At 57.2% G+C, this 19605-nt stretch overlaps 1 protein-coding gene across 2 annotated transcripts in view; it reads left to right on the top strand.

Annotated features, from left to right (window-relative positions):
- LMX1B (LIM homeobox transcription factor 1 beta) overlaps positions 11654-19605 on the top strand; it is an 83590-nt gene continuing 75638 nt past the window's right edge. Inside the window, exons 1-2 of one of the 2 annotated variants that reach the window (XM_021101982.1) lie at positions 11654-12137; positions 12958-13144. In XM_021101982.1, the coding sequence (XP_020957641.1) occupies positions 11999-12137; positions 12958-13144 (326 nt within the window). In that variant the 5' untranslated portion in view covers positions 11654-11998. 2 annotated transcript variants of the gene reach the window in all.

Raw genomic sequence — 19605 nt, forward strand, 5'->3', positions numbered from 1 at the left:
ATCCAGCATTGCCGTGAGCTGTGGGGTAGGTCGCAGATGTGGCTCAGATCTGGGGTTGCTGTGGCTGTGGTGAAGGCCGGCGGCTACAGCTCCGACTGGACCCCTAGCCTGGGAACTTCCATGTGCCATAGGTGCAGCCTTAAAAAGATAAACTAAATAAAAATAAAATAATAATAATAATAAATGAAATTCCCTAGTGGGCTAGTTAGTGGTTAGGACTCGGTCCTTTCACCACTGTGGCCGAGATCCAATCCCTGGTCTGGGAACAGACTCCACATCAAGCCACTGTGTGCTATGGCCAAATAATAATAATAATAATAATAAAGGAAGAAATGCAAGTAAAGAGTTTAAAATTAAACTGTCCCAGAAAGGAGATCCCTGTCATGGCGCAGCAGAAACAAATCTGACTAGTATCCATGAGGACACAGGTTCGATCCCTGGCCTCGCTCAGCAGGTTAAGGATCTGGCATTGCCGTGAGCTATGGTGTTGGTCGCCGATGTAGCTCCGATCACAGTGTGGCTGTGACTGTGGCACAGGCTGGCGGCCACAGCTCCGATTTGGACCCCTAGCCTGGGAACCTCCATATGCCGCAGATGCAGCTCTAAAAAGACAAAAAGTAAAATAAAAATAAGAGTAAACTGTCCCAGAAAAATCAATGTTTGTATGTATGATCTCTTTTTAACCCATTTACTTTTATATACATCCAAATTATAATAAAATTGTGATTACAATTTTGCAGGTAATACCCAACTCACAAAATTAATATTTTAAGTAGGCATTTGACAGTTGCATCATCTTGAGTTTCTATTCGCAAACTGGCCAAAAATGTGGGGCGTCTTCCCCTCAGGCACATGCAGTGGGCTCTCCCTTGCTCCCCACATATGCAGGGCATAATGGAATCACCTCCCATCACCACGGTCCCCCCAGCCTGGCTCTCCTTGGACAGCCTGGACTGTTCTGGGCTCCCACACAGCCTAGAACCCAGAGGTCAGGGCCCCCAGACCCCACCTTCCCAAAGCCTTCCATTCCCCCCTCCACTTGGGCGCTTCCTAAACACAGAACACTTGGTGGCGAAAAGGTTCTTGTTTGTGTTAAGCATCTTAACGTCCTTTTATTAAAAAGAAATGAGCTTCTCCAAGAAATGGCTGAAAACAAATTTTTTAAATTGCTCCTGTGCTTTTCCCCTGAAAAAACAGTTTCCTTTGGTCAGGTCCCCTCAAGGCTGTCTCACACACACACACACACACAACACACACACACACACACACACACACACACACACACACACACACACCCCGCTAAAAGCTCCTTCCATGGAAACTGGCCTCTGCTCAAGAGTGGCAGACAAGGGCTTGAGGCCTCAAGGGTGACAGTCACCACCATGCACTGGGTGCTTCTGATGAAGACCAGGGTCCGAGCCACCTCTCCTTGTCCCGTTGCAGTGTGAAACCACCACAACGCCCCCAGGAGCTGCCTCTTTGGTGGCCATCAAGAATCCCCAGGTACACTTCGATTTTTTTGTAATTCAAAAAAAAAAAAAAGAAAAAGAATTCCCGGAGACCAGTCTCTCCTTTTCTCCTCCTCTCACTTCTCCCACCTCTAGGCGTCTTAGCTCCTCCCTTCAGACCCAAGACCCTGCTGCTTCAGTTTCCCCGGAAGTTTCCACCCACACCTAGAATCTACAAGCCCAAGCTTCCATTGGCATCTTCTCCAGCACGGTTTGTGAGTCCGAGCTGTCTTCGCCCCCAGCCTTGGTGCTCCCCAGTAGAAGGGAAGGCCGAGAAAGCGGGTGGAGAAAATGGGCTGAGCACTCAGAGCAAGCAAGCCCCTTCTCGCCTTGCACCCTTGGCTGGTCTACATGGGAGAGGCCTGTCTCCAACCACCAAGCAAGCACAACGGGAAGCATGTTATATTTCGAGAGCACTTGTCCCCTCCCCATCTGACAGACCCCCTTCCATGGCCTTGACACGGAGGATGCCCCCTGCATGGCTGCTTCCTGAGACTGCAAGGGAGCCAGAGAAGGGAGGGAAGCCTGGGAACCCAGCTCGCCATGGTGGAGAAACACGTGTGGGCGAAAACAAACAGAAGGTAGATCTAAGCTAGTCTAGGAAGTGAAGGAAGGCTTCTGGGAGGTGGTGATGTTTACACGGAGACAGAAAGGATGAATAGGAGTAAGGCAGGAAAGGGAAGTGGAGGAAGCCTGCCAGGCAAAAGAACAGCCTGTTCAGAGCCTGCAGACAGGAGAGAGTGCGTTGCTTGAGAAGCTGACATAAGGCCAATACGCTTGGCGAGTCATGCGGCCTGGAGGGGAAGGAGGTAGGGATGAGGCCAGGGAGGTGGATGCGGGCCAAGAGGCCTTAGAGGCCATTGGGAGGATTCTAGACTTGGAAGCTTTGCCTGGGTTTGGAAAGGCCTGAATTACCAAGCTCTTCCAGGGAGAATAACTACGCCGGGCAGACTGTGTGGGCTGAAGTGGAGGTGGAGGCCAGGATGCTGGGTTGGAATTCTCTGGCTTTTCTGTGCATTGGGAACCGTTACAGGGCTGTCTGGATGCCACACTGCCCAACAATATGCAGGCTTGCCACACTTCTGAGGCTGCCCAATGCCCACAGGTGACAGCGTAAGGGCAGTGGCTACGGGCCTGGTTCCGCCACTCAGTAACCATGAGCAAGACACTCCCACCTCTGGGCCTTGCTTTCCTCATCTGGACAATCGGCATCAGTGCCAGCTACCTCACAGGCTTATTTTAGGATTCCATGCAATCGCAGATGTGAGAGGCTTCACAAAGGGCCTGGTGTGGTAAGTCATCGAGAAAGGCGAGTTGTCATCATCATTATTGTTATTATTGGTGTTTGCAGGCTGTTCCGACTCCTGGGCGCAGCCCCATATGATGGTAGCTGGACTGTTCCAGGGACAGACACTGCCAAGCCCCCGCCCCCGGGGGGGGATGCTCCACTTTTTTGCATAAATGTGCATCTTGCATTCAGAAGGGCCCCTCCCTCCACAGAAGGTCCAGCGGGGTTGCTTGGGGGACACATTCCAGAAAGAATAACTCTGTGTAACATGAAACCTTGAATCTGGAAACACAACCTCTCTGGGAAATTCGAGGATAAGCTCTGCTCCGCGGACCGCCCAACCTCATTCCCTACAAAAGGGATATTGAAACCAATAGCCTCGTCACTCAGCCTCCCATCTATGGTCTCACCCTTCACTGAAGCCGAGATCTTCCCCAAAAAACAAACTTGACCGTGGCACTATGGTGTTTAAACTAGGCTGTTTAAAACCTCCCATGGCTCCTTACTGCCCTTTGGTTCAAATCCACACTCCTCATCCCGACCTATAATGTTCTGTGGTCAGGCTCCTGCCCACACCTGCAGCCACATCCTTCCTCCGACCCAGCCAGATAGGCCTGCAATGGATCAGGCTCTTTCCTGCCTCAGGACCTTTGCATATCCAGTGACCCTCCTGTTCCCTCGAACAGGCCACAGCCAATTCTTCCAGATGCAAAAGGCCTCAGACTTTGTTGAACCTCTAGATGACGTACAGTCGTAATGTTGTCCCCACCTTCCAGATGAAGAAACTGAGGCTCGGTGGATGATCATGTGGCTCCTGAAACTAAGCCCCAAGCCATCCCAGCCAGACTCCAGAATCTTTGAGCATCCAAGAGGAAGCGCCTGGTTGCACCTCCATCCATCATAACAGGAGAATGGAGGGAACTCAGATAAGAGGGCTGAGCCAAGGGGAAGGGGGGGGGCCCATGTCCACAAAGCAAAGGCATACTGCTCATAATTTGTGGCCTAAGGCAAAGACATTAGACCTCTCTGAGCCTCGGTTTTCCCTTCTGCAAAGTGGGGCTAAATAATAACACCTACCTCACCAGCACCTTGTGAACATTTGCGAATGACACAGGGGAAGCACCTGGCCTGTGGTGGACACTCAGGGCCTGGCATGATGCTGCCCTCCCTTGCTGCATCTGGGGAGGCTACACCAGTCCAGACCAGCCCATCCCAGACTAGGCTTGCATCACCCGAGGTTAGGCTGCTGGGGCCTGGGAACCATCCCTGCCCTGTTTTCTGTTTTGGGTTTTGTGTTTCCCAGCGTTTCCTTTGGACAAAGTCCAGCTTCCTCCCTGCTGGAAGGAGGCAGAAGGGGATTGTTCACGCCTGGGCCAGGATGCCCAGGGGAGCGCTGTGGGGAGGTGACAAGAGCCTGGGGGGTGGGGTCTGGCCAATCCAGGTTTGAATCCAGGATTTGACGCTTGCACTGCCGTGTGACCCTGGGCAAGTGACTTCACCTGGCCGAGATGCTGATTCCCTCACCTGTTAAAAGGGCTCATGATTTCTACCGCAGAGGGTCCTGAACGTGATGGAGGGACTGGGATAAGAGAAGATTCTAGATGCCCTTCCCTGGTGTGCACACAGTAGTTCCTTTTGGGGAAGGCCTGGAGATCAGGGGAGAAGCCATAGGTTTACAGCAGGAGTCACCAACACAAACACTCGTGGGCAAACTGGAGGACGGGCATCCTGCCTGGGGTAGGGTGGGAGTGGGGGCTGATGGTGGGAGGGAGGAATGGCACAGTTCAGCTCCAGATTATCAACACCCTCCTGGAATAGGGGGTCCACGATAATCAGACCTCTGAGTTTTCCAGAGAAAAATCCCAATTTTCATGCAAAATCTCATGATTAAAGTATGGTAAGACACACAGACCCTTTGATTCCATTTATGCAAAATGCAAGACCAGACAAAACTCATGTATGGTGACAGAAACCAGAGTGTGGTTTCCTTGGCGGAGGGAGTATGTGGTGTCTGGGAGGGGGGATGAGGAGAGATTCTGGGAAGCTAGAACATTCTCTCTCTCTCTCTTTTTTTTTTTTTTTTGGTCTTTTTAGGGCCACACCTGCAGCATATGGAGGTTCCCAGGCTAGAGGTTGAAGGTTGAATCAGAGCTATACCTACCAGTCCACACCACAGCCACAGCCACGCCAGAGTTAAGCCGCATCTGCGACCTACACCACAGCTCACGGCAACACTGGATCCTTCACCCATTGAGTGAGGCCAGGGATCAAACCCACGTCCTCATGGATACTAGTCAGGTTTGTTACCACTGAGCCGTAATGGGAACTCTGGAACACCCTCTCTTGATGGGGTGTAGTGGGCATAGCGTGTCTCCTTTGTAAATGTATGCATTGCCTACTTCCCTATATGCATATCACACGTCAGTAGAAATGCTAAGATAATTTGAGAACAAATACATCAAGACTGCAGTGCTGGGAGGAGAGACAGCCAGCATGGACCAAACGAAATGCACCTGCAGGCTGCATCCTGGGCAGAAGGAGACAATTGAGACAAGTGCCCCTAGCCCTGACACCCTGGCCTGGCTCCTGGTCCTTTGGGAGCACCCCTGCTTCCCAAGCCACACAGGAGGAATACCCATCCTGCCACATGCTGGCTGCCTCATCCGTTCACATCTCCATTCACCCTGCCTCCAGACTGTGCTGAGCTCCAGTTTCAGAGACATGGAGTTACCCTACCGCTTACATGATAACACGACACCCCCCACCCCAAGCTCACCCTTATTTATTATTCATTTTACTTTACTCAGACTACTCAGAGGACAGTAACCAAAAGGAGGCAAGTTCTATTTCCCAAAAAAGCCTTCCTAGAATGGATATTTCAGCAAGCCTGGCTCCCAGCCCGGAGCAGATCCGCACAGCAAACCCAAGGCTGCAAACTCATTTGGTGGCCTCCGTGGTACCCACAGGCCCTCATCAGAGGGGCAGTGATCGGCAGTACAACTGCCTCGGACCCACCCCTCTGCCTGGTCCAGATATCTTGGTTTTATTTTTATTTTCACTCTCATTCTTTTCTGAGGGCCAACAGAAGATGCACACGCCTCCTATACAAAGCGGTACTCTAGCCCAAACGAATGCACATCAAATGCATTTATTTGCACAGACACTCATAAAAACTTTACTAGACACCAAATAATTACAGGAAGAGGCAAACCTCCAGCTCCACCGATCCCCAGCTTTTGAAGTGGATTTAAGATAAAGATCAAATAGGATGGGCGCTTGCCCCCGCATCACACCCAGCCCCCTTCCCCAGCCATGGACCCTCAGGGTGGAGACCAACGAACTTTCTTGCTTTGGGGAATTTGTGTCCAATTCATATAAAATGTCTTTCTACGAGTTATTCTTAGTGTCCTAATGGGGCTTTTATGGCTCCAAATATGGTCCTTGGCCTTTTCTTTGTTCTGGCTCAGGTCCTCCGTCGGGGAAGCTCCTGGTTCTAGATGGGCTGATGAAATAGCCCAGCCCATCCATTTGGCAAGAAATGCAGATTCTTGAGGATAGTGCCTTTTGAAAAATAAATATAAATCGCACCTTGAGAGTCCCACATGGTCAGTTTCAAAGCATTGGGCTGAAGCCCCTAATTCTGTTGCCTTTCACATATCCCCCGCCTGGGCTCCACAGCGGGAGCAAGTAGCGAAGGCTGAGGCTGTCTGTGCTGGATGTCTGGCCACTGCCTGGGGGCAGGGGTCCCCGGTGCCCAGCCCTCGGCTGCCTGGACCTTCCCTAAAGAAAGACAGATTGCTGAGCTCAGCACGTGGTGTCTGGTTCCCCTCAGGCCCTGGTTGGAGGGAGGCAGCTGTGATGTCCCCAAGTCCTGGGGACTCCCTTTCATCCAAATACTCGGCCAGAGACTTCCTATGTGCCAGGCACTGTGGCGAGCACTTACTTTCAATCTCTCGGCAACCCTGTGGGAACACAAGCTATTATGCCCAGTTTACAGATGAGGAAGCTGCGGCACAGAGAGAGGGCAGAGAACAGAGGTCCCATACCCAGATTGTGAACCAGGTCTTGACCCCACTTCTGACCACTCCCTGGCCAGTGAAAGACCCTAGCCCTGGGCCACCTGGCCAGGGCGCTGTCCCTCTCCAGCCCTGAGGGCTCAAAGCAGCCTTTGGATCTGAGGGAGCCTGATCTCCCGACCCACAGGGGAGAAATCCCATGACTAATGGCCCAGACCTTGTGTGGAGAAGTCACGAGTCTGTGGCCAGAGACCCCACCAGCTGGCTGAGGGTGGGGCTGGGCTGCAGGGAGGACAGAAAGATTTTGCCGGGGCTGAGCGGTCCCCACACTGCACACAGACACACACACAGCCCCACAGCCCCACACTATGCCTCACCAGCGACTCTGACTAAAATCCTCTCCCCTGTCCCCTCAGCCTAGAAAACCCGAGATGCACGGCAGAGTGAGAACCTGCTCCCAGCCCTGAGTCGGAAGGACTCCAGCTTGGCCCTCCCCACTCATTCCTCTCTGTGCACCTCCCCGGAGCTCAGGGGCTCCGAGCTCCCAGCAGATACAGGAATCCCCGGCTGTGAGAAGGTGATGGGACTACTTATCACCGAAATCCGTCTCTCTATCAGCTGAGACCAGGCCTGAGGCTTTGACCCACTTGTCCTGTGGTCAAGTACAGCAGGGATTCAAGGAGGAAAGCATGGTCACCCTAGGCTCTAAAGGCTTGGGCACTCAGCCTCTTCCTGTGCCAGGCTGCCTCCACTTCCTGAGCATCCAGGTCTCAGGACCTTAGGCTACAGTTCTGGGAATAGCATCCCCCTGCCTGGGCCTTGGTTTGGGGATGGCTCTGGTCCTGACTGGCTGCATCCCCATGGATCTGAGTATATCCAAGGCCAACCAACGGTCGGCGAGCCTCGCAGGATGATCTGGGCGCTCTGGCAGCCGACTCTCCCTCCTGGCTGGATGGAACGGCGCGGCGCCTTCATGCTGCACCCTGTACTCCACCCCTGCCCAGGATTCTCGCTTCCAGCTGGGACTGTAAACTGGAAGGGGACCCCGTGGCTGGCTCTGGACAGAAGCACGGCTCGGGGGAGGATGGACAGCGCTCTGTTGCAGGCAGAGGGGGTCATCAGTCGTGCTCCTGGCGGCTGGTAGAGCAGGCAGGCGCCGGGAGATCAAAGCCCTAAGGAGAGGAGCAGGGAGGAACAGGGAAGGGCTCAGAGATGGGGCGACCGCAGAACTGGGGGAGCTAGGACTCCCGCCGCAGAGCTTCCGCCTCGGTTCTTGCTTTTTACAGCCGACTCGGTCTTTCGTTTGGTGGAGAAAATCTGCAGCTGTTTCTAGCGCTTTAGTCCGAGCCAGAGAGAAACCCGGATCGGCCGGAGCGCCCAGGTGTGAGCCGCCGCCGGCGTCGTGGGTCGGGGATCGCAAGGGCTCCAATCCCGCGGAGCAAGAAGTCGCTGGCCGTCGCTACAAACAGTACTCCACTTCGGGCCTAGGCCCGGTTACTGCCCTCCAGTCTGCCACGTTTTCAGCAGGGGAAGTGGCAGGGAGGCGCAGGAGCCACGATTGTGCTTGAAAGAGATCTGGGGGCCTCTGCGCGCCTTTGCGAAGGAGCCGGGACCGCCAGCTGACTCAACTGGGGGAACAAGGGAGCCGGGGAGTGGGGACAAAGGGCAAGGAATAGGACCTATGGGGTGATCCGGCGCGGGGCGGGGCGGGTAGGATTAATGTAGTGAGTGGCAAGAACGAAGAGAGGACCCCCCCCCCAGCTTTGTGGACTGAGCAGCCCCACTCGCAGACCTGGGAGAGCAGCTGTCTGGGTCTGGTCGCTTCTTGGCAGCTTCGGGCAGCTCTGAGCACCGCCCTCAGCCCTCCGAATGTTGAACCGGGTGGTGTGGGCTGTGACGCCGGCAGGGGCACGGAGTGACGTGCCAAGATTCTGCGCACCCCAGAAGAGATGAGCCCTGGTATCCGAGGGGAGACCTGCCGCATGTCCTCCTGTCTGGAACCCAGCCTTCGGGCGGCCCGGGAACGCGACCCTGGGCACAGACGGAAGTCCCAGCTCGACTCTGAACGCCGGCTAGAGGGTCAAAGAAGCCTCAGAGACCGGGTCACAAAGGCCCCCATTCGCCAAACGGAAGGAGTATGGAGAAGAGGCTCGGCACGGGAAGGTGGGGAGTGGGACCGGAGGAGGAGGGAACGCTGTACTGGGAATGTGGAATCTGGGGTGGGCCTGTGATGGAAGAGGATTCCTAAGCGCGCTCTCAAGAAGAGGGTCTGGGCCTGGAACCGGGACCCTCTTGCCTACAGGCAGTCGCCCGACAGCAGGTGCAGGAACGCAGCGTTGCCAGCAGAGGGCAGAATGCGCCCGGTCGGTCCACCGGCCCTGCGCCCGGCTCTGTGCCGCCCGGCTCTGCGCGCCCGAGCCTTGTCCGCCCGGCTTCTCCCGGCGGCTCCCGCTTCCCTGCCTCAAATTTCCGGAGAGGGTGGCCGGGCCCGGGCCCAAGTCCAGCCTCGGAGCTCGAGGCTTGGGGTTTCCAGGCGGCGCAAGGATCGGGGACCAAGGGCATGTGTGAGAAATTTCCACTTATCCACCGTCCTGGATACAGACACACAAAGACGCCAAGAAATACGTAGAGATGAACACACATACACATACACACACAACTCTGAGGCATCCAAGCACACAGAATCATCCGGAAACTCAAAGGTACATATAGACACACAAAAGTGACACGAAGATACATAAACAGAAAAGGATCCCAGACATTTCACGCAGGAGGAGAGACATACAAAGAACCTCGGCACCCGTATAGAGTGACAGACATAGGGACACATACAAAGACCTACAAAAACACGGAAGATACGGAGGGATGGAAGGCCCAGCAGATTTGCACCCACCCACACACACACACGGATTCAGGGGAATCAGACACAGATTCACACACTCAGCCCAGAAAGTCTCAGGGACGCAGAAAAACTGGATATGCACAGAGACACGGGCGTACAGACACACAAGAGCCTCAGAGGCGGGAGCATCGACACGCACAGACACACACAGATACCCACCGACACACACGCAGGTATTGGGGTGGGGCGGGAGCCTCTAATCCTCCACAAAGCCGGGCCCCTCCGCGGGGCCCCGCGATACAGGGGGCCACTTCTGACCAAGCCTCCCGCAGGCTCCAAATCCGATCCGCCCTCTCGCCTCCAGCGGGGTCAGGGGACCCGCCTCCCTTGCCCTCCGCCCCCGCCCCGCTCCGCGCGGGTGCTCCGCTCCGGGAGGGGCCGGGGCCTCCCCACAGCGGCTTGCGGGGGTCAACCTGCGCCTGCCCCGGGGCCACATTGCCCAACCCCCTCCCGGGGGAGCCGCGCCTCCACTGGGACCCCGGAGGCCGAAGACACAGCCTGCTTGGGCGCCATTCACTGCAGCGCGACCCAGCGGCCTGCGCACGGAGCGCGGGTGACGGGCCCGATGGGTGCCAGGCCTGGCGGGCACCCGAATCGGCCTCTCGGTCTCGCCAGCCCTTCGTTCCCCAGTGCCGAGGCCCACTTTGCCCAGGCTGGCCGGGGACCTGTCCCTGCCAAGCGCGGCCTACCGACTGCTAGCCGGGTCCCTCTGCCACCAAAGGTCGTCTATCCCAGCGGTCAATTCGATTTCCTTTGAGCAGCGGAACACATGACGTCCCGGGCTTCAGTCCTCGACCTGGGACCACTACCCGCTACCCATGCCTCTCACTCCCAATTCTGTGAGGCCAGGTTCTCGTCCATTGCCTCTACCCCTTCCCGGGATCTTTTCTCACACCTAATCCTCCTCTCAAACCCCACCTCGCCCGAACCCAGGCCTCACCTTTCTCGCCTGCCCATCCACAATCCCGGGACCCCTCCGGGATCTTCGTTCACACCTCCGCCCCATCTCGGTCATTCCTGAAGCTTTCCCAGACCCCCACCCCAAATGTGGGTCTCAATCGCCCTCTCCCCGAGTAAAAGTCCCCTTTGGCAAGTCCTGGGCCAGTAGCCCTCCCCTCTCGCCCGTCCCCGTCCCCGTCCCCCAGTCCCAGCAACCAGCCCTCTCCACGGACCAAAACGGCTCCGGGAAGGCGCCGCCACCCGGGGGACGCCAACTCCGCCCGGTGCGACCTACCTCGGCCGACAGTCGGGGTCCCCGGGCGGCCACTCTCGGCCGGCGCCGTCCCCTGGTGGAGCCGCTGCGCTTCCCGCCGTCCGCGCAGTCTGGCCTCCCTCGCTCGGGGCCACTCCTCTTAGCGCTGAAGCTTTGCAAAATATTAATAATAAAGAAGGCAAGAAAGAAAAAAAGAAAGCCTTCATTCCCCAACTCCCAAATCAATTTTTCAAGGGGGTGGGGCAGAAGGATTTGTTTCGAAGGCGACCCAAACTTCTGCGAGGGGCCAGGGGGGCGCTCGGCCTGGCCGGGGCGCCCAGGCCCGCGTTCGGGGCCAGACGCGTCGCGGGGCGCAAGCCCGGGGCGCGGGGAGCCCTCCCGCGGGGTGGGGGGGCAGCGACGGCACTATTTGACGTGGAGCCGCCGGCTCATCCCGGCGCAGGGATACGAGGCGCACCAATGAGTTCAAATGTCAGGAAGTTTGAGGAGGGGTGAGGCGGCTCCCGGCCGGAGTATCCCTCCGCCGTCAGCCCCAGCTCTAAACCGAGCGGCTCCTCGGGCGCACCATGGCACTGGAGTAGTGCGGGGTGCGCGCCTGGAGCCCCGCGGCCCGCTGCGCCCCGCCCGGGACCCCGCTGTGCCTCCCGCGCCCCCTCAGCCCGCGGGGCCGCCCCTGCACCCCCGCCCCTCCCCCGCCCGCCGCCGCCGCCGCCGCCGCCGCCACAGCCACCGCCGCCGCCGTCTCCTCCCCGCGGCTCCGTCTGCCGCCGCCGCCGTAGCCCGGCTCCGGGGCTGACAAGCAGGTGACAGAGGAGCCGGCGCGCGTGGCTACGAGTGCCCGCGACAGCGCGGCGCGGACTCGCAGCCGCCCCGGCCCGCCCGCACGACGCCGGGGCCCGGGGCCAGCGCGTCGCCACTCCGCGCTCGCCGGGGGCAGCCCGCGGCCCCAGCCGCAGCCCCGACCCCGCGGGGGCCGCGCCTCCCCGGCTCCGGGGCCGCGGCGGCAAGCGGGCAGGCGGGCGGGAGGGCGAGCACCCTGGCTGGCGGGGCCCGCAGCGCGCCCCGCGTCCCATGGATATAGCAACAGGTCCCGAATCGCTGGAGAGGTGCTTCCCCCGCGGGCAGACGGACTGCGCTAAGATGTTGGACGGCATCAAGATGGAGGAGCACGCCCTGCGCCCCGGGCCCGCTACTCTGGGGGTGCTGCTGGGTGAGTGCGGGGTCGGAACGCCCGAGTGGTCACGGGCAGGGGACAGGGGCCTCGTCCAGAGGTGGACACAAGCGTCCAGGCCAACCGATAAAGGGACTGGTTTGCAGAACATGGGGGCGTGGGCGACAAGACTCTTGGAGTGATCACCAGAGGGGTAGCACGCTCGCCTAGGAAGGCATCCTGAGGGGACAGAAGTACGCAGGGACATCACCTAGGAATAGGGAGGACAGGGCAGCTCCAGCTGCCACCCCCCATCCTCACCGGTCCTCGGTTCTAGAGCTGCCACTTCGGGCAAGAGGTAGGAGGTGGGTGGCAGGGGTGATGGAGGACCCAAGTAGTCACCTTGGCAAGCTCGGGAGTGATGCCAGGTCACTTAGGGAGGGGGAATCTCGAAAAGGAAGCTGTGCTCTGGGTCACCCAGAGCACACATTTTGGGGAGATGGGGGACAGAAGACAACGAACGCCACGGTGGGGCGTGTCAGCCAGCGCCCCAGCCTCACCTCGCCTGTCCCGGTCCCAGCCGGCTGCGCCGCGCGGTTCTCCTGTGTGTTAACACCAAGCGCTGGATCTCCGGAGAAGGGGAGAGCGCAGCGCCGAGCCAAGGCTCGAAGCCCGCGGCCTCTCCGCGCCGGAGTCCGCCGACTGGGACGAACCAGCAAGGCTGTCCGGCCCCCGGTGCGGCGGCCGGGGAAGCGCAGGCGGCGGGCGGCGCTCCCCGGCTGCCCTCGCCTTTGGGGCCGGGACTGCGGCACCGCGCGATCCGGACGCTGAGCCAGGCTGGTAGGCGCTGACGGCCGGGCTCTCGCCCTGTGCGCTGCAGGCTCCGACTGCCCGCATCCCGCCGTCTGCGAGGGCTGCCAGCGGCCCATCTCCGACCGCTTCCTGATGCGAGTCAACGAGTCGTCCTGGCACGAGGAGTGCTTGCAGTGCGCGGCGTGTCAGCAAGCCCTCACCACCAGCTGCTACTTCCGGGATCGGAAACTGTACTGCAAACAAGACTACCAACAGTAAGCGCCTCTCGTCCCACTCCTTCCCCGCCGCCGCCGGCACTCGAGCCCGGCCGCCCCCCTGCCAGGTCCGGCCCGTGTCAGCCCTGCCGCCAGCGTCGCGCGCCGCTGGGCCCCTCAGCTCTGAGAACTCCGTGGTTTCCGACCTCCCGGCAGGGCAGAACCATCTCAGCCCCGCCAACCCTGGTAGGGTGGCTGGGAGCCTCGGGCAGCCTCTAGTTGCCATCCTTTGTCCGGGAAACCTGCGCTGGGCAGCTTAGTTGGGTTGAGGGACAAGGCCCAGGTCCGACTGAGAATAAGATGCTGCGGTCGTGGGACAAGGCCTGGCTCCACGGAGGCCTGCAGGAATTGATTTTCAAACGAAAGCAGTGCTTTAGGGAGCGGGGCCCTGGCAGTGTGCTTCCCTGGCCCAAAGGCAGGGTCTGTGGCTGTTTGGGATTCCTGAAGAAAGGAGGTGGAGTGCTGGGGGTGGGGGTGAACTGCTGGAGCAGTGGGGGCTGCCCCCTTCCCTCTAGGCTCACTGGCTGCTGCACTTTCAGTCCCTGATGGAGAGAAAAGGCTATGCATCCTCCCCAAACCGTTCCATGCGGGAATTTTGCACTTAGAATTATTGTTGGCTGGAAGCTGTCTAGGAAGAGGACCTTAAGAGGTGGCAAACCACAATCCGGGCTTCCCATGGGGTGAGAAACTGACCAAGTCAGCCTTCCCCAGCAGCTTTCTTTCTTGCCATGTGTACATGTTGGGCAGGGATGGCCTGCTCTGCTTTGGTGCCGCCTAAGCCTCAGGGCTGAGGTCAGGGACTGTGGGCCGAGCCCTACCTGCTGACTTTTGTTTTAGCTGCGACTCGGTGTGTCTGGCAGGGGGCTCTGGGCAGATAAGCGTAGATTCCGAATTTTTTTCTTTTGATCCTCTGGGTTTTGTGTCTGGCAATATGATGAAGAGGGAGGCAGAGAGAAGCCCAGCAGAAAGAGGGGTATGGGGATCCCTAGAGCAGCAGTTCGGAGACAAGTGGGTGTCTGTGAGAACTTCCTGGTGAAGCCTGGAAAACCATTTCACATGGGGCTGCAGGGTGGGTAGGCTTCTCAGGTGGTTCAGGGCTCAGAGGGGGCTGTGTGTGCCTAAGCCTCTGGGAACAGGCTAGGCTGCCAGTGCTTAGTAGTGAATGAAGCCTACCTGCTCTGCCCAGGAACTGTCCCTAAATCCAGGCCCTGATGGGAAGGGGAGCAGCCGGGGGTGCCCCTGCCCTGCCTCTCCAGCTGCAAGGCTGAGAGCGGAAAATTGGTGGCACTGAAGGGCAGAGCACTTGAGAGGGCATCGGGTTCTACTGGGAAAAGCTCTGGATGAGCCCTATGCTAGCACCTTCTCTGACTTCTGCTTCCCTGGTCGGGGGGCGCAGCAGGAGCTCCTTTTTGTGCCTAGCTCCTCCTGCCAGCTGGGGGGCTCTGCAGGCAGCAATTGGAACCCTGTTCAGTCTCTTCTGGGGTCCCAGAGGCCTCCCCCTCTGTTTGGCGCATCCCAGATTAGGCACACTGCCATTGATCCAGTTTGTGCTACGCCCTGGACTGATTCGATTCCAGTTCCAGGAGAAAGTGAGGCCACCAGTCAGCTCAGCCACAGGCAGGCATAGAGCAGCATAAGTAAAATGAGGAGGAAGTTTAGGGTAGATGGGGCAGAAGGCTTTGGTCTGGCCCCTGGACTGGCTTCTCAGCAGGGTTCACGGGCCTCCAGTCCATACCCTGCTGTCCTGCACCGCTCACCTTGCTCTGCCTCCCAGACCGGGAGCTCGGCTCTGGCAGTGCCACTACCTTTCAGCTCAGCCCGAATGACTTAACATGTGGGCGCTGGAGGCCCAGAAAACTGGAAATGGGCCTCTGAATTATTTGTGCAGGTTTCTTTGGGGGAAAATTTTGTTTCCATATTGTAAATATTCTTTCCAGTCTCTTGTGCATACGTACCTATTCTCTCATCCCCATGCCCAGTCATCTATAGAGCTTTTCTTTAAAACAAGGAGAGGATGGTTCTTCAGAGCACAAAAGTATAAAGTCACAAAATTGGAACTGGATGATCCCTTAGAACTGAACGGCCAACTCCCTCATTTTCCAAAACAACTGAACATCAGCTATTGCTTTGCCGAGAGTATATTTGTTTAAAAAAGAAAAAAGGCTCCAAAGAGCTTTCTCCCTCCGTGCAGTTAGGGTATGTTTTCAAGTGAATTTTGGGTCAGGGCGAATCTCCCCGGAGTCTAGGTCGTGCGGATGGCAGACACCCATTATTCACACCGCTCACAATGCCCTCCTCCTCCCACACCCGTCTTTCTTCATGTAACACCAAGTAGGTATCTGCATTAGGTGGACCGGTTAAAACGGCTGAAGAGGAGTTGTTATCAAGACAGACCTGGGGACAAATACCTCATGAATCTGGCATCAACTTTTCTCCCAGAGAGCCAGTGCAAAAGGCAGGCAGGGGCTCACTGGGAAGCGATGTTCTTTGCACAATAAAAATGTATTTCACGATGTATTTTTTCTTTGAGGGTTGCAGATGCATATTTATTGCATCTGTGCGCAAATGCCTTTCAGAAAAGAATCCAGGCAAGTGGGCGCAGAAACGTGCCTTCTCGATTTTGCGGAGTCTGTGCGTCAGCGGTATTGGGAAATTAACAACCCCCCCACCAATAACTTTTGAAAAATGTTTCTTCGTCCTCGCGAGGAGCTGCTGGGCTCGGTCCTTGGAAAGAGATTGCTATTTTTATTAAGCGTCTCTTCCTCCTTTCGATTTGGTTTAAAGATCTAGGCCGCCCAGAGCACAACGTTATTTTACGCACCACAGGGGTGATTAATTGACGTTCGGGCGCCTTTAATAGCATTTGATAAAACCCACCCGCGAGTCCTGGACTGCATAGGAGCGCGGGCCACGCATGTGGGCATTTTCACGCAAAATTCGGAAGGCTCCTTTTTCCCAGTCCTTGTTTTTTTTTGGGGGGGGGGCTCCTTCAGCGGGTGGGGGAGGGGGACCATCGGCTCGTTCTCCTGCGCCCGCGGTTCTGGCCCCTCGGCAGCCTGAGCTCCTTCTGGGCCCGAAAACCCGGTTAGAAACCGGGAGGAAACGCGGCCTCCAAACCCAGCATCACACACCCTGCTCTCCTTCCTCCGCCGGAGGACCCACGGGAGGGGTGGGGGAAGACCACATAACCCCCTCCTCGTTTTTTTCGCTCGCCGCTTAGCCACACAGAGTTATGTAACTCCTTTCTTGCCGTCTGTCGCCCGTCTGGAAAGGGTTTCTGTCTTTCTATCCGAGGAGGTGGCGGATTCCGGGAGGAGGCTCCGGAAGGGGGGAGGGTCGGTGGGAAGCGTCCAAAAATCTGTCACAAAATGGAGCCTAATGGCTTGGAAGCCGGCTTCCCAGGTCTGGCGACCCGCGCCTCGTCGGGGTGCGAGCGGGAGCCTGCGTGCGCCGGAGACGCGGGGCGCCTGCCCGGGCCGCGCGCCCACCTCGGCGACCCCGGCTGGCGGCGCCCTCCCGCCCCCGGGCCTGCCCGGGCCGCCTCGCCTCTCGGCCGCCGCAGAGCCCGCGCGGTGCCCTTGGCCTGGCCTGCCCAGGTAGGATGCGCCCACTGCCGCAGGAGTGGGGCAGCGAGGCTTTGACCGAGTTTCGCAAAAAGCCGTGTGAGTCCCGGGGTGATTTTTTTTTGTTTCCCCTAAATTTACCCCAGCTGGCTTCGGCTCCAGTGGCTCAGCGCTGCTCTTCCCAGCACATTCCTTTCCTGGGAAGTGTTTACACCGGGAAAGGCCTTCCTGGGAAGCTCACCTCTCCTCAGAACGCGGGTGTGGCGCAGGGGGAGAGCAAAGTCAGGCCTCAGCCTTCTGGGGGCTGCTGCTCCCAGCTCACGGGGTCTCCCTTAGGTCCTACTGCAGGGTGCCAGCTTCTAGCAGCAGCCCCTCCAGCAATGGGAACCCCAGCTGGCATGGCCTCCATCAGACTAATTCAGAGCTGCAGACACCCCTGCCCACAGCCTGGGGTAGAGGCCCTGTCCTGGAAATGGATTTCCTTGGGAGGAAGGGCCAGCGCTCCTGGTCAGAAGGACTCCGTAGTGCTCTCCCTGGAGGTCTGAGGGCTGAAGGGCTCCCTCTGCCAGCCCAAGTCTGGGGACCCTCTGGCCCCTGGGAGGCGGCCTCTGCATTTAAACCTCCCTCCCGTGGCTGCAGGCGGAAGGGTAAGCCAAGGCCTTCCTGAGGCCGAAGTCCTCCGCTGCTGAAGGAAGGCATTATTCACAGCTGACTCCTGGCTCACCCTCTATTCCCCAGGCTCTGGGCTGGTGTAGCCTAATTTGTTTGCTGGGTTTTTCTCCAGTGGGGGAAGCGGGCTGTGAGGCTCTCCTCTGGGGTATGTGATCTGCGCCCCTCAGCTCCCTCCCATCTGTCCAGTGGAGTCAGGCTTAGGACCACAGGCCCCTGACACCCACCTGAGCCTCTTCTATAAAATGGGGGACATACCTACGTGGGGTGAAGTATCTTAGAAGGAATCTAATCAGCATGCCCCAGTGGACCTGGTATATCTTGCCTGGCATGTTCTTAATTCTCTGGAAATTATTGTTATTACTTTGTCGCCATCAGCATGGCAAGGAATGCCTTGTCTCCAAGGCCACACACCCAACTGCCCATGGGTTCCATGCCAAAGAGAGAGGCAGCTGGCAAGCTGGGGTTGCCTTAAGCCTTCTATGCAGGAAGGTAAGAGGCACCCCTGGGAAAACATCCTCTTTGCCTGAGTGAGACACTAAGAGACAGACCTGGGTTCACCTCCCAGCCCCTGGACTCAGCAGCTGTGTGGTCTTAGCCAAGTGGCTGCTCATCTCTGAGCCCCAGGTTCTCTGTGAGCAGAGTTGGGGGGGGTGATATAATTTCTCAGCGTGGTTGTGAGGGTTTGGATTTGGGGGGCCTTCACTAAATGTTCCATACTCCATGAGATCCAGTATCGTCTCCTGCACCTCCAGAGAGGCAGAAAAGCTTCTGATTATGTGGGTGAAAGATGCCAACTGTGCATTATCAGGAAAGGCAGGCAGCAGGGTGGGCCTGGTGTGCTGGCCTATTTCTTCATGAGGGGTGGCAGCTGGGCTGAGGCAAAGATCTTTCCACTGGGGGACAATCGGAATTTCCCAGGTCTGCGGATAGCTTGGAAAAGCATGCTCAATAATATAATTTAATATTTGGAAAACTGCTCATGTTCATTGCTTTTGTGATTCAAATGGCAGAAAATAAGCTCAACCAACATCTCCAAGGCTGGAGGGGAGATCCAGAAGAGGGGGTGTATGAGGGAGAGCTCCAGAGAGCTGTATGTTTCTCAGAAGATGAGGTTCAAAAGGTGAGAAGCACCAGCGCAGGCAGTCGGAAGGATCCTGCAGTCTGGGGAGGTGTCTTGGTCCATGAAGAGCTGGCAGTGCTTCCCCAGAGAACTTCCTCTACCCAGCAGCTGTGAGATTTTTTAAACAGAAAACACACACACACACACACACACACACACACGCATACAACCACCCTGTGCTGTTTTGGCATTAGTTAGGCGGAGGAATGGAGGATATGCTCAATGACATGAGTTATAACTTGTAATTTGTTGGACACCACAGTCAGGCCTCAGCTCTAGGGGAGGGAGGAAGAGAGGGATGGTCCCCTCATCCAAGGCCCGTGTGAGCTGGGGGTGCAGGAGGACCCAAGGCCCTTGGCTCTCTGGTTGACCCAGCCCTCGCCAGCCCCAGACTCTGTGCTGATGGCAGCAGAGAGCAAAACCAAAATTATATATATTTATTGCCACTGCAGTCAGAAGTGGGGAGGCAGCGGTGGTGAGGGGAGGGCCAGGGGGAAAACCATATTTGAAAAAGTTGATTCACGAAGGCAGAGGAAGCCAAGTGGCAGACGTTTGCCATTTCATCGACCGGCTGGTGTTCTCCATTCATGTCATAAATGTCTCCTGTCATTTGAAGCCAAAAGCAACATGATTTGGCTCCCCGGTGGCCTATAGGGTTTTTCTCCTTTTCTCTCTTTTTTTTTGCCGTAAATGTTTATTTGTTAATAATATACTTTAAACAGCCTAGCCTTGACCTCAAGTCTCCTGAAGCATCCATCTTCTCTCAGAAAAATCTTTCAAAGTTTGTGTAATTTTGGGGGGAAGGTGTAACTGACAGGGCAGTGAAGGGCCTGTGTTTGCTTTAACTACTGTGGCGTCGGGGTGGAGGGGGTCTAAGTGGCCACTGGGCTCTGAATGGCAACTTTCTTGGGTTTCAGGCCTGGCTGACAGCACTTCCTCGCTGCCCTTTACCTTTGCTTCGTCTGATCAATACAAATAAATTTCCTCACTGGCCCTTCCTTTGTTTCTCCCGGGGCACTGTTGTATCCATTTCTCTTCAGCGCCTTGACTGGCAGCGCTGGACCTGCCTGGTGGACCCTGGGGCCCTGAAGGGAGGTGGGGGCACT

The sequence above is a fragment of the Sus scrofa genome, chromosome 1 (assembly GCF_000003025.6).
Source record: "Sus scrofa isolate TJ Tabasco breed Duroc chromosome 1, Sscrofa11.1, whole genome shotgun sequence".
In the NCBI taxonomy this organism is placed as follows: domain Eukaryota; kingdom Metazoa; phylum Chordata; class Mammalia; order Artiodactyla; family Suidae; genus Sus; species Sus scrofa.